The 14,887-nt window shown below is 38.2% G+C and overlaps 1 protein-coding gene across 3 annotated transcripts in view; it reads right to left on the bottom strand.

The window, feature by feature from the left end:
- LOC135213640 (facilitated trehalose transporter Tret1-like) overlaps positions 1-11,817 on the bottom strand; it is a 26,702-nt gene extending 14,885 nt beyond the window's left edge. For 2 of the 3 annotated variants that reach the window (XM_064247681.1, XM_064247679.1), the window contains exon 1: positions 10,435-11,817. In XM_064247681.1, the coding sequence (XP_064103751.1) occupies positions 10,435-10,545 (111 nt within the window). In that variant the 5' untranslated portion in view covers positions 10,546-11,817. The remainder of the gene's footprint in view (positions 1-10,434) is intronic. The other variant, XM_064247680.1, reaches the window with a different exon arrangement.
- Between the last annotated feature and the right edge of the window lie 3,070 nt (positions 11,818-14,887).

A 14,887-nucleotide genomic window follows, 5' to 3' on the forward strand; every position in this document is an offset into this window, starting at 1 on the left:
TGGAGTAGCCCCATCCTCTCCATCTTAGCAATCGATTTTATTGTTTTTTTAGGTTGAAATATATATTGAATCTACTTTTAACTCTTTGCCAGATACTTGTGTGACTGTAATAACAACGATTCCAATTCTTCAAACATTTTTGGATACGCTTGTCACCACAAAGCCAGGGATCCAAATGCAAGACAGATGAAGTTACGGCATCCGTAGCAGGATTCTAACGCGCATCCAGCAGCAGACTTTCATCCAAGGGCTAAAGGTCTAAAGAATACGAGGTCAGCCCACGCGCAGGTAAATTAGGGGAGATCAGGGGTAAGCGGACGTCAATCGTCCGTGGGAGAGTAAATTCTATGACGTCATCAGGTATCCGATTCAGTAGCTAGCCATGTGGAATGGTCCTTTTATCATCCATGTGGAATGCTCATTATACTGCACTAAATGGATAATAAAACATGGCTTTGATTAATGATACTGGCAATTCAGAAATATCCTTTTCAACTTCTGCTTACCATTATGTGTCCATCAGTTATCTCCTATTGATACACCTGAAGCAATATATGGGTACTGTGAAAGTATTGCCACTGAAATACACTAAACTGCTGGTCTCTATGACGTCCTAAAGGTTTTCATTATCAGGTCCTTCTACATTGTCAGTGAAGTTATTTCCTTTTCCCTTTACATCGCAATTTTTCGGTAAATAGAACAAAATTACAGAAATACTCAATTCACGCTGTGGACTTTCTTTTAAAGGTATGACATAATATGCTTCACTCCAACAGTTAATGGACGCTGATAGTAAGCTCCTATTTGTCTAGACAAGCAAAGACTGGTATGAGCCAAGCTTGATTTAATCTATCTATCTATATTAATATATATATATATATATATATATATATATATATCATATATAATTATATAAATATATATAGTATATGTAGAAATAATAAATATTATTATAATATATATATATGCATATATATATTATATATGTATATATATATAATATATATATTATATATATATATGTATATATATATATATATATATATATATATATATATATATATATATATATATATATATTAAATATATATATATGTGTGTGTGTGTATGTATGTATGTATGTATTATTTATATTATTTGTCTTTTAACATTTTCAGCAGTTTAGGCAAAGATTGAGAGGAAATCATGAAACCCCTTTTGAAACGAGTAAAGACCTTTACTTCCTTTCATTTTCATTGATTTTGCTATTTGCACCTTTGAGAATTTCATCTTGTTTCGTAAAGTTCAGTCAAAATGGATTCTTAATCTTTTCCTGTCACATATTGCCGGGAATCTGCAAGCGAAGTGAACTGAATTGTGCTCTCCTCTTCTTTATCTTGAAATATTTTGGGATTTCACAATTGTTTCTGAAATCAGTTGCTTAGCTACTTTAACATTCATACGCTGAAGACTATGGCACGTATATGCTTCTGTGAAAGTTTACATGATGCCTTTGGATCGTTTTTACTTCTCTTTATTAGTTCTCTCATGAATCCGCCGTTGACAAAATTCCCGTCACTTAATTGATGCTTCTATTTCTGTAATTATATTAAAGAGATGCAATTTTGTCACATCTGTATCAAAGTCATAAAATATGATTTGCTTCCATGATTTCATAAGGCCTCTTACCATAACGCAGTGGCCTTTACTCTTCGGAACATAAAGAGTAAAGGAACTTCTATCAAAATTTCATTCCCTTGCAATGCTGCACTAATCAAAAGACAAGACGGAAACACTCTCAGAAACAACCATTACCTCTGATTCATGTTTCAGTAATTTGATTGTTGGCCTCAAATCCCTAGTTCTATATTCAGTGTTGAAAAAGAGGGAAAAGGAAATCTAAAGTTTTTTTCTTAAAGCTTTAGGACGTAGTTGCTTTCATTTTGCCCTGATTAGAAAACCCGTGTACATTGTTAAGTAAAGAGCCATATATATATATATATATATTATATATATATATATATATATATATATATATATATATATATATATACATATATTACATATGTATATATATCCCCCTAGATGCTGACCCCTTGACGTGGGTAGGGGGCTAAGGGACCAGCAGCTGGGGCGTGATGCCTGGTGGGGTTGCTTTCTCACTGGTCCTTGGGGCCCAGGGGGCCCAGCTGCTGATCCAACTAAATTAGTCAGAACTTTTTCTTCTTTCTGCAATTTTTTCATTCTTACTAAATCCTTCTCCTTCATGTAATTTTTTTTTTTTTTGGATTAATTATGTGGAAATTTCCACCTTTGCAAAAATTTACTGGACCTGGTAAACAGAAGAGATATCATAGCTGGGACTGGGGTTTTTATATCTGAAGCTAAATAGTGGGAACCGTGGCAGGACCATCAACTGCCCGATAATGTTCGGACCCGAGTGATATCAGGCGGAACTATTTTGCAGGGCTGGACCACGGATTCCAGGGGGGTCTAGTTTTGTGGATAGGACTCTCGGCATTCTGTCCGGTTTGCCCATAATGTGATTAGAGTGGGGATGATTGTATTCTGGTAATACTCTCAGTCCTATCAAGCGGGTTTGGCTTACACTTGGGCCACTCTAATTATGTTGTGCCATCCCCCTGTGGGGTAGGGTAGGGATGCGGACATTTGGGAGTCGATTCTCACTTGTGCCATTAGTGGAAGAATAATCTCCATGAAAGGTTGATGGTATCTTTTTAAGGTTTTCAGGTTTATTTATATATATAGTATATATAATATATATATATATATATATATATATATATATATATATATATAGAATAATATATATATTTTTTTTTTTTTTTTTTGTTTTTTTTTTTTTTTTTTTACTTTGATCTTTATGGAATCAGAAAATAAAGATACAAGTACCCCTGGACCCTTTGATGGCGGTAAATCGGCACAGGTAACGACTACTGGAACCTCCCCTGACAACCTTCCTCTGGAAAAATCAAAAAAATCTTCCAGTGTAATTACACTGAAACCCTATGCTCCTGTACAGAGTAAAGGGAAATTAAGCAGAGACATGTTTGAAATTGGACCTGGAATATTTGAAAAGTCATATGAAAAGTATTTAACTTTAAATTTGGAAGAAGATGGTTATGATATTTTTGCTGTATATCGAGACATTGTGAAGTGTTGTGGCCGTGAGCCTAAGATTTCCCATGAAGGTAGAGGAAAGCTGACGGTGGGGAATCTACCTCAGCCAAAGAGACTGAAAAACTGAAAATATTATCACACCTTGGAGGAGTCAAAGTACAATGTGGAGCACATGCTTTTTGGAATCACTCCAAGGGAATGATATATGCTCCCCAACTGATGACATACGCCGAAGAAAAACTTGTAGAGGAACTAAAAGATCAAGGTGTAATAAGAGTTGAGCGAATGAAGAAGAAGGTAAATGGAGTCTTTGTACCACTTCCCAATTTGATTATTACATTTAATTCTACTAGATTACCTACTGTAGTAAAAGCAGCCTGGCTACATTTCAAGATTAAACAATATATCCCAAGACCGAGGAGATGTTTCCATTGCCAAGAATTTGGACATATGTTAGGGTCCTGTAGACAGAAACTGCAAGGCAAGCCAGCCATTTGTGTCAAATGCAGTGAACCAGAGCATGGCATATGTAATAATCAAGCCAGATGTATACATTGTGGAGAAAATCATCCATCATCTTCACTTAATTGTGATGTATACATCATGGAAAAAGAGATTCAAACTTTAAGGGTAACAGAACGTATCACATTTAGGGAGGCAAAAGAGAGAGTATCGAATCAATATGTTAGACCAGGAATATCCTTTTCCAGTGTCGCTGCCAACCGAAAGAGAAATATAAATGTTAATAAGGATAATTTGAATAAGAAACTGGTAACGACCCTTACTCGTGCCTCTTTGGAGGTGGCGCCAATTGTTGCTGGCGCTCCTTCCTCTTCAGAGGCTGCGCCAGTGATTTCTGGTGCTCTTGCCTCTCCGGAGGCTGCACCAGTGATTTCTGGTGCTCCTGCCTCTTCGGAGGCTGCGCCAGTGATATCTGGTGCTCCTGCCTCCTCGGAGGCCGTGCCAGTGATTTCTGGTACTCCTGCCTCTTCAGAGGTGGTGCCAGTTGATTCTGGCACTACCACCTCTTTAGAGGCAGTGCCGGTGGTTTCTGGCACCATTGCTTCTATGGAAGCAGAACCAGTGATTTCTGGTACACCTTCCTCTGTGGAGGCTGTGGAGGGTATACCTGGCACTCCCACCTCTCTGGAGGATGTACTAGCTATAAAAGCTTTGGAGGATGCACCAGTGTCCAATCCTCACACCCCTCCTCAGGCGACACCAGCTTTGTCTGCTGTTCCTGAGACTGATAACCCTCTAAAAAGGAAGGCAGCCCTAAACAATCGGTCTCCTTCCAGAAAAAAAGAGCAAGGTTGTAAGCTGAAAGCTCTTAAAAGAGGCTCTAATGTAACAACCTCTAAAGGAAAATAAAATTCATTAATTTTCTCCAGTGGAACTGTCAGGGATTGAGAGCTAAATGGGAAGAGTTAAGGCTGCTCATATCAGAAGTGTCTCCTGTTTGTATAGCTCTGCAGGAGACCATGATTGGTAATAATATGTGCCCCAGCCCACGAGAGTATACATCCTATCACTCCACCTATAATTTAAATGTTGGAAGCCATGGTGGTGTTGTTTTGTATGTTCGAAATGACACCCCACAAAATCCTATTATTATTCAATCAGCATTGCAAGTGATTGGTGTGCAGATCCATTTGCAAAGAAAATATACAGTATGCTCTCTCTATCTACCACCTAACGAAGTCTTCCCCATCAATGAATTCAAATCTCTTATTCAACAGTTACCACGTCCTTTTCTGATTTTGGGAGATATGAATGGAAGAAACCCTCTTTGGGGTGATATCATCACCAATCAAAGAGGAAGGTGCTTAGGTTCCATCACAGAAGATGAAAATGTGGGGATCCTCAACTCTGGGGAGTCTACGCATTTTCATGTTCAAACAGGCACGTTATCAGCAATTGATTTATCTATATGTAGTGATGACTGTCTTATTGACTTTACTTGGAAAGCTATAAATGATAGATTTACCAGTGACCATTTTCCAATAGTGGTGAGTGTAGCATCAAGTCCTCCATCTTCAAGGCTACCCAAATGGAACATTGGTAAAGCTGATTGGTCAACGTTCCAGGAGCACAGCTCAATAGATGACTCTGCTGATGACTTTCCCTGTGTAGATGACGCTCTTGACTTTTTGAATACAATAATGTTCTCGGCTGGTCTTCAATCTATACCTAGGACTTCAGGCAAATTTGTCCGCCGACCAGTTCCCTGGTGGACTCGTAAATGCCAGGAAACCCATAGAACTATGAGATCTTCCTTCACCAGATACCGCAGACGAAAATGTGAGTATTATCGTGTAGAATTTCGAAAAGCGAGAGCTCATTTTCGCTTGGAAATCAAAAAACCACGAAAAGAATCTTGGACAATTTTCATATCTTCACTAAATTCAAAAACTCCTCTGACCCTAGTTTGGAAGAGAGTTAGAAAAATAGCAGGCAAGTTCATTCCTTGTCAACCTCCAGTTATCAAGGTGAATGGTTGCGAGGTAGCAGACCCCCAGTTAGTGCAAATGAGTTTTGCTAATCATTTTGCTAATGTTGCTAAGAAAATGATGATAGACCCTATTCAGCTCAAAGACGGATAATGGAACAGGTCGAAATTGATTTTAATACCTCAAGACATGAGCAGTACAATGCTCCTTTTACTATTAGAGAATTTGAATCGGCCTTGAATAAATGTAATGAATCAGCTCCTGGACTGGATGATATAACATATTCAATGATTAAGCATACCCCTGAAAATACCAGACTTTTCATATTAAGCCTAATTAACAGAATTTACCGAGAACATATCTTCCCCAAGCTTTGGGAGAAGTTAAAATTACTGCCATTTGTGAAACCTGGAAAAGATCCGTTCAAGACAGAAAATTATCGTCCTATTGCATTGACATCTTGTTTGTGTAAGATCATGGAAAAAATGGTGAACACACGATTGATGTGGTACTTGGAGAGAGGTAAATACCTTTCGCCTGCTCAGTGTGGTTTTCGGAGTATGCACTCCACAACTGATGTATTGGTACGAATGGAATCTTCAATATGTGAAGCTTTTGCCAACAAACAGCATCACATCACCGTTTTCTTTGATCTAGAGAAGGCTTATGATACAACATGGAGATATGGCATTTTGAGGGTCCTTTATGAATGTAACCTGAGAGGCAATTTGCCCCTGTTTATTAAGGCTTTTTTAAAAAATAGGATATTTCAGGTTCAGGTTGGAGCAACATTGTCAGATGTGTTCAATCAAGAAGAAGGAGTACCACAAGGAAGTGTTTTAAGTGTAACCTTGTTCGCCTTGGTAATCAATGGGGTTTCTAAAATAATTCCCCCAGATATAACCTATACCCTATTTGTAGATGACCTGTCAATTTCCTTTGCAACATCAAGGATGGCAGTGGCTGAACGCCGCCTTCAGCTCTGCATTGATAATATAGTAAAATGGGCTGAGGTTAATGGTTTTAGATTTTCTGCCAGTAAAACGATGACTATGCACTTATGTCGTATAAGGGGAATCCACCCTGATCCAGATCTATTCATTCATAGGCAGAGAATTCCTTGTGTTGGTGAAACAAGGTTTCTTGGTTTGATTTTTGATAGTAAGCTGACTTGGATTCCACATCTGAAATATGTTAAGGCAAAATGCTTGAAAGCAATGAATTTGCTGAAAGTCGTGTCTCACACTTCGTGGGGTGCAGACCGAACTCAGATGTTGAGATTATATAAAGCCTTGGTCTTTTCAAAATTAAGTTATGGGTGTGAGGTGTACACTTCTGCGAAGCCAAATAGCCTTAAAATGCTCAACTCAATTCATCATGGAGGAATACGATTATGTACAGGAGCATTTAAATCATCTCCCACCGAGAGCATGCTTGTAGATGCTGATGAGGTGCCACTGGATCTTCATTACAAGCGTCTGCTGGTTCGGAGCTGGTATAGATTCCAGAGGCTACCTAGGTCTTTAACCAGCATTTGTATGAAAAATGAAAGGCATTGGCAGTTTTATGAAAATCACCCCAAGCAACCTCATCCATTTGCTTTTAGAGTAAATTTTATTGTCCGTGAATTAAATATGCCAAGAATCGAGATTTTACCAGCAAAATATTCAGTTAGTCCCCCCTGGAACTTTCCAGAGGTAAAATTTTGTAGATATTTTAACTTTACCAAGACAGAATTGTCCAGTGAGGCCATGCGGTCAATATTTTTAGAACATTCCGTGCAACATGATGACTCCATTGCAGTTTTCACGGATGGCTCAAAGTCAGATGCTGGCGTCGGCTTTGGTGTAGCCTTCCCTGATGTAGAGAGAAGTGGCAGGTTATCATCTGTTGCATCGATTTTTACAGCAGAATTATATGGAATTTTAACGCTTTAAAGGAAGTTTAATTCGGAATGAAAATAATTGTATATATATTGTGACTCAAGAAGTGTTCTTCAGTCACTGGAAATTTTTAACCCTCTAAACCCTCTGATTTTAGAGATATTGGAATGGCTGCTTTTACTGAAAAGAAGAGGGAAAGAAATAAAGTTCTGTTGGGTGCCTTCCCATGTTGGGGTGGCTGGGAATGAGAAAGCTGACCAACTTGCAAAGTCTGCAGTCAGCTCCTCAGAACCCACACAAGATGCCTACTACCATATCGGGATTTGTATCCTCTAGTAGGTCAGAGAGTTAAAAAATGTTGGCAGTCCCAGTGGGAGGATATTTTAAATAATCAAAAAATGCGTAGTATCACGTCATCAGTGTCTCCTTGGTCATATCCGTATATGCCAAGGAGACAAGAAACGATGTTGTGCCGATTGAGGATTGGACATACAAGACTCACCCATGGGTTCTTGATGTCTCGTGAAAATCCTCCGTTTTGCGAGAACTGTACTGTGCCCTTGACTGTGAGACATTTGCTGGTTGAATGTCCCAGATTCTTGAATTTGAGACATAGGTTACTGTCTTGGGGTCGTGACAGAGTAGGTAATTTTATCCTAGCTACAATTCTTGGAAAGGATTGTAATATAGAACAGTTATATATTTTTATGAGGGAGGCGGGCCTCCTTAACCAAATTTAAATTATACATAGATTATCTATGTAAGAACTTATATATGAACAACATTTTTATAATAATATTTATAGATCTTTTTATATTGAAGTTTATCAAAAATTTAATTTTTTTATTATTTAATTTATTTCGGTGTCAATTACCCAGATGTTGTGACGCCAGATATAATACACAATCAATCAATCATGTATATATATACTATATATATATATAATTATAAAATACATATAACTATAGTATATATATATACTATATATAAAAATATATATACATATAGTAATGTATATAATTTTATACTATATATATATATATATATAAAACATATATACATATAGTATGTATATATATATATATATATATATATATATATATTATATAATATATATATATATATATATATGTTTGTTGTGTACAGATAACGATACCAGTAAAACTAAATGCTTAGTAAACGATAATTCCTAATAAATAACGAGAACACGGAAGAGCCTCGCAATTAACGCCCACTTTTTCATGAGCAAATATTGGACCATTCCTTAATGTTTACCTGTGCAGTAGAGGACTTGTTTTGGGGCGCTACTTTTACCCTTCTCATGCATTAAGCTATAAATGTCCTTTAATATCCAATTCGCTCTACCTAGAAATTAACAATTTTCATACATGTTAATCGAAGGGGAATTTTTTAGGTGATAATAATTTCATCCTCTCATGGGTTTGAACCAGCGCCCAGTGAACAGAGGAGAAATCAGGACTTCAGTTAGTAATCGACTCGGCCAACAAGTGTTCATGTTCAGGTCATTAACGCAACCTCTTTCTAATACTCCGGATAAAGGTTCGAATCCTGCTACGAGCTTCAGAATTACTTAATAGTCTTGCATTTGAATTTCAGACTTTGTAGTGATATGCATATCCAAAAAGTACGAAGAATTCAAGAAATTATGCCTGCTCCCGGGATCTTCGACGTCAGATCTAATAGAATAGCTTGGAAGAATATATATTCATACATAATACATACACACACACATATATATATTAGATTATATATAGATATATATATATATTATATATATAATATAATATATCCGTATAATTGTGTATATACATATATTTTTTATTTTATATAGTTACACACATGTTTGGTAATAATCTATTAGACATACATGTGTTATTATAATATATATATATATATATATATATTATATATATATATATATATATATATATGTGTGTGTGTGTGTGTGTGTGTGTGCGCGCGAATACCACAAGACGTAAAATAATAGGCAGTAATCCGTACGGACATAGCGCTTTCGTCTTCTTTAATGAGACATTGTCGAGGCACAAATGAGATAAAGTTGAAAAGAACGTTACAAGGTAAACAAAGATCAAGAATACCAAATGGTTAATTGTCAAAAAGTTAAAAACCAAAGAGTTAATCCAGGATTACCGGAGATCACACGGTCACAAACTAAAACAGACTTAATTTTGTTGCTTATATTTATCTACAACATTTTTAATTATGAAGCATCAAGTATAAACAAACCATGGCTGAAATTTAGAACACTTCCATTATTTGACTTGATGAAACAAGATTTAACGATATTCCTTTTGACTGTTTCGCTTCACGGGATTAAGGATTTGCCTGACTCCGGTTAATAGGATGATCTAAATCTCTTATTTACGAATGCATTCGATATTTGAGCAGTTCTCACAGAATATTGGTGTTGTTTGATTTGTTGTGAAAGTGATTTTCCAGTTTGTCCATATATCCTATCACACTTTTTACAATTAATCATTTAGTATTCTTCATCTTTTTGTTTGCCTTGTAACTTTCTTTGCAACTATCCATTTGTGCCTCGCAATATCTCATCAAAGATGAAAGCGCCCTGTCCGTACGGATTTCTGCCTATTGGTTTTCCTGTGGTATTCGCTTATATTATTAAGTCACGTCTATCGTCTGTGATTTTTTAAGCATATATATATACATATATACTTAAATTACGTGTGCAGAAATCGAATACGAGAAAAGACGGTATATACCAAACACACGGAACAGCAGGAGGTGGAAGTTTGAATGATTAGAGAGAGAGACAGAGACAGAGAAGTGGATACTCTAATGGAGGTGTTATAAAGCAAGGCATCTGAATATAAGACACTTGAAGATAGAATAGGAGGGGGATTTCATGCTGAAATATAACAGAAATAAGAAAAACATTAAAATAAAATAGCAATAATGAATAAGGATGTGCCCTTAACCTGTGTGGTCACTCTTCCTTGGGTTTGTCTGTATGACGCTGAGCCTCCATCATCGTTCGTGTTTCGTAGATTTTCGCTCGATTCCGCCTCTCTGTCTCTGGCGCGACACATCTTAGAGGTTTGGCGTTGCTTTTTATTCTTTTATTGAAGGTGCTGCGGGGTGGAGGAAATTCTTGCTAGTTGTGTAATAGCACAAAGTTTGCATCTCAAGTCACACTGTATTTAATCAAAATACCCACTATAATTGGATCACAAGTCACGGCTTCATCCTAAAATACTCACTAAGTTTGTATCTTAGGCCGCAGCGGCAAAAACCTGGAATACTCGCATCACACGTCACGGCATAAACCGGAAATCGTCATTCACATAACACCACAAAGTTACGGCTTGAATCTGAAATCCGCACTCATATACCAACTCAAAGTTACGGCATGAATCTGAAATACTCCCAAGTTGCATCATAAGTTATGGCATGAATCTGGAAATACTATGTAAGTTCCCACATATATCACTTATGTTTAGAATCTTAAGTTAGGACAAATATCTTGTAGTATTAATCACAACTGCCTTGTAGGTACGCATCACGAGTTATGTTGGTCAACTGAAATCCTACTGCTCACAATGCAAAGTGTTACCATGTAGTTATTTTTCTGATCAAATAGTCAATAGGTACTAATGAACGCCATATTTAACTATAGCAGTATCTTAAACAGGATAACTATGTATGGTTACCAAATCGCTTACACATTCACATCACTATTCAACGAGACAATTATTCAGATATATAAATTGCAGTCTCTGTCTCCAGCGTGATATCGCAGAGTTTGCATCGCCAGTGACGTACGTCATTCTCCACAATCCCAAAAATACTACTGTGTCAATATCATAGAATTAAGGGTCAATCACTCTTAATAACCTTTCTTATCATCCAACCTATAGTGAATTCTCCTCCTTCTCCGGTTTTCCCTGAATCACTTTTAAAGAGTAAAGTCTGCTGACACCCTTATTTCTAGGGATCAGGCTTATTTATAGCAGCCTTATCGTTTCGGTGTCTGCGCAATGAAACACAAGCATGTTATACGAACTTCGAGTAGTCTTTCTTCACCATTCTTCATCTTAGTAGTTTACCGAAGCCTGGAGGTCTACACCAGGTGTCTTAATCCCTCGAACACCTTGCCGTAAGGCTCAGTGCTGGCATATATTAATTCAAACCAACAACCAAGCAGCCATCGCCTCACATAAAAGTCTCGCAGTTCACCTGAGATGTCAAGATTCAGTTACAATGTTCATCCCCATAGTCGCTTATTCATAGTCTTGAAAGCCAAATCACCAGGGGCAATTCAGTTACAGGGGAGAACAGCAGACCTAAAGTACATGAGTGAATAGCAGAGTAGTACTGTCACTTGGTGCGGTTCATATACGCTCTAAGTACAACCACCTCCTTCAAATGGTCACTCATCGATGGCCAGTTGCCGACGTTGCATAACTTTATTACGTTTCAGTCCCCCGTTTTATCCACTTCACTCGCTCGAAAATGTAACTCACTGCCGCTTTCACTACTAAACAAGCCCATCTTCATTTTTTTATCCATCTCAAATTTGTCATGAGGTTTGATCCACTATTTACGACAGCCCATGTATGTATACGCATCCAAGAGGCTGTCAAATACGCCTCCTTGGTATACTAACCGTTTCTCTCTCTCTCTCTCTCTCTCTCTCTCTCTCTCTCTCTCTCTCTCTCTGTCTTGATTAGCTATAGCTCACGATATCATTAGTCATTGTTCAAGATAGGAAACATTATTATTATTATTTTTTTTTTTTTTTGCTCTATCACAGTCCTCCAATTCGACTGGGTGGTATTTATAGTGTGGGGTTCCGGGTTGCATCCTGCCTCCTTAGGAGTCCATCACTTTTCTTACTATGTGTGCCGTTTCTAGGATGACACTCTTCTGCATGAGTCCTGGAGCTACTTCAGCCTCTAGTTTTTCTAGATTTCTTTTCAGGGATCTTGGGATCGTGCCTAGTGCTCCTATGATTATGGGTACGATTTCCACTGGCATATCCCATATCCTTCTTATTTCTATTTTCAGATCTTGATACTTATCCATTTTTTCCCTCTCTTTCTCTTAACAACTGGTGTCCCATGGTATTGCGACATCAATGAGTGATACTTTCTTCTTGACTTTGTCAATCAACGTCACGTCTGGTCTGTTTGCACGTATCACCCTATCCGTTTCTGATTACCATAGTCCCAGAGGATCTTTTGCCTGATCGTTTTCTATCACTCCTTCAGGTTGGTGCTCGTACCACTTATTACTGCAAGGTAGCTGATGTTTCTTGCACAGGCTCCAGTGGAGGGCTTTTGCTACTGAATCATGCCTCTTTTTGTACTGGTTCTGTGCAAGTGCCGGGCATTCACTTGCTATGTGGTTTATGGTTTCATTTTTCGTATTGCACTTCCTACATATGGGTAGAGATGTTATTTTTCCGTCTATCGTTCTTTGAACATACCTGGTTCTTAGGGCCTGATCTTGTGCCGCTGTTATCATTCCTTCAGTTTCCTTCTTTAGCTCTCCCCTCTGTAGCCATTGCCAATTGTCATCGCTGGCTAGTTCTTTAGTCTGTCTCATGTATTGTCCGTGCATTGGTTTGTTGTGCCAGTCCTCTGTTCTGTCTGTCTTTCTCCTGTCTCTGTATATTTCTGGTCTTCGTCTACTTTTATCAGTCCTTCTTCCCATGCACTCTTTAGCCACTCGTCTTCACTGGTTTTCAGATATTGCCCCAGTGCTCTGTTTCTCGATGTTTACGCAGTCTTCTATACTTAGTAGTCCTCTCCCTCCTTCCTTTCGTGTTATGTATAGTCTGTCCGTATTTGCTCTTGGTGTAGTGCTTTGTGTATTGTCATATGTTTCCTGGTTTTCTGATCTATGCTGCGGAGTTCTGCCTTCGTCCATTCCACTATTCCTGCGCTGTATCTGATTACTGGCACTGCCCATGTGTTTTATGGCTTTTATCATATTTCCGGCGTTGAGTTTTGACTTGAGTATCGCCTTGAGTCTCTGCATATATTCTTTCCTGATCGTGTCCTTCATCTCTTGGTGTTTTATATCCCCTCCTTCCATTATTCCCAGGTATTTGTATCCTGTCTCATCTATGTGTTTGATGTTGCTTACCATATGGTAGATTTATCCCTTCAGTTCTCGTTACTTTGCCTTTTTGTATGTTGACTAAGGCGCATTTTCTATTCCAAACTCCATCCTGATGTCCCCAGATACAATCCTTACAGTCTGGATTAGGGTATCTATTTCCTTGATGCTCTTACCATACAGCTTGATGTCGTCCATGAACATCAGATGGTTGATTCTGTTGCCTCTTTTTCTTGAGTTGGTACCCGGCATCCATCTTCTGTAGTACTTTTGTCATGGGAATCATGGCTACTACGAAGAGTAGTGGGGACAGTGAGTCGCCCTGGAAGATCCCTCTCCTGATATTAACCTCTGCTAGTCTTATTCCAGAGCTTGTAAGTATTGTTTCCATTGCGCATTGTATTTTTTGAGGAAGCTGATGGTGTTTTTTCCTCTGCCCCATATATTTTCAGGCATTCTATTAGCCATGTGTGTGGTATCATGTCGAAGGCTTTCTTATAGACTATCCATGCCATGCTTAGGTTGGTTTTCCTTCTCCTACTGTTCTTCATTACCATTTTGTCTATCAGGAGCTGGTCTTTTGCACCCCTACACTTCCTTCTGCAGCCTTTCTGTTGGTGGGGGAGGTGGTGTCTCCTCTAGGTAGTTTGTATAGCCTTTCACTGATGATACCTGTTAGTAACTTCCACATTATTGTAGACAGGTGATAGGCCTGTAGTTACTGGCATATTTCCCTTACTCTTGTCTTTTTGTACTAAGGATGTTCTTCTGTGGTCATCCATTTGGGTGCTTGGTGATTTGAAATACAATGCTGGAGTTGTTCTGCTATTCGTGGGTGTAGGGCCTTGAAGTTTTGAGCCAGTATCCATGGACTTCATCGGGACTGGGCTTTCCAGTTTGGCATTTTCTTTAGTTGGTGTCTGACTGTGTCTGTCGTGATCTCTGTAAATCTTTGTTTTATTCTCCCTGTTTCTTCTTCCTTGACTTCCTGGAGCCATGTTGCATGTTTGTTGTGTGATACCGGATTGCTCCATATGTTTCCCAGAGTCTCTTACTTGGTTCGGCTTCAGGAATTTCTGGGTGGTTGTCTTCCCCTCTTAGTTGGTTGTATAGTCTTTTCTGTTGGTTCCGAATAGTTTGTTCTGTTGGTATCCCTTATTCTGTTCATGTACCGTTGGATCTTGTGTGCTTTGGCCTTAAGCCTCTGTTTTACATCTTCTATTGTGTTGTTTAGTCCCCTCTCTTGTACTTTGTATTTCTCGTTGAGTTCCTCCCATTGTTTTCTGCTTCTTAGCCTTTTTTTCTGCC

Source organism: Macrobrachium nipponense, chromosome 43 (genome assembly GCF_015104395.2).
Source record: "Macrobrachium nipponense isolate FS-2020 chromosome 43, ASM1510439v2, whole genome shotgun sequence".
Taxonomy (NCBI): Eukaryota; Metazoa; Arthropoda; class Malacostraca; order Decapoda; family Palaemonidae; genus Macrobrachium; species Macrobrachium nipponense.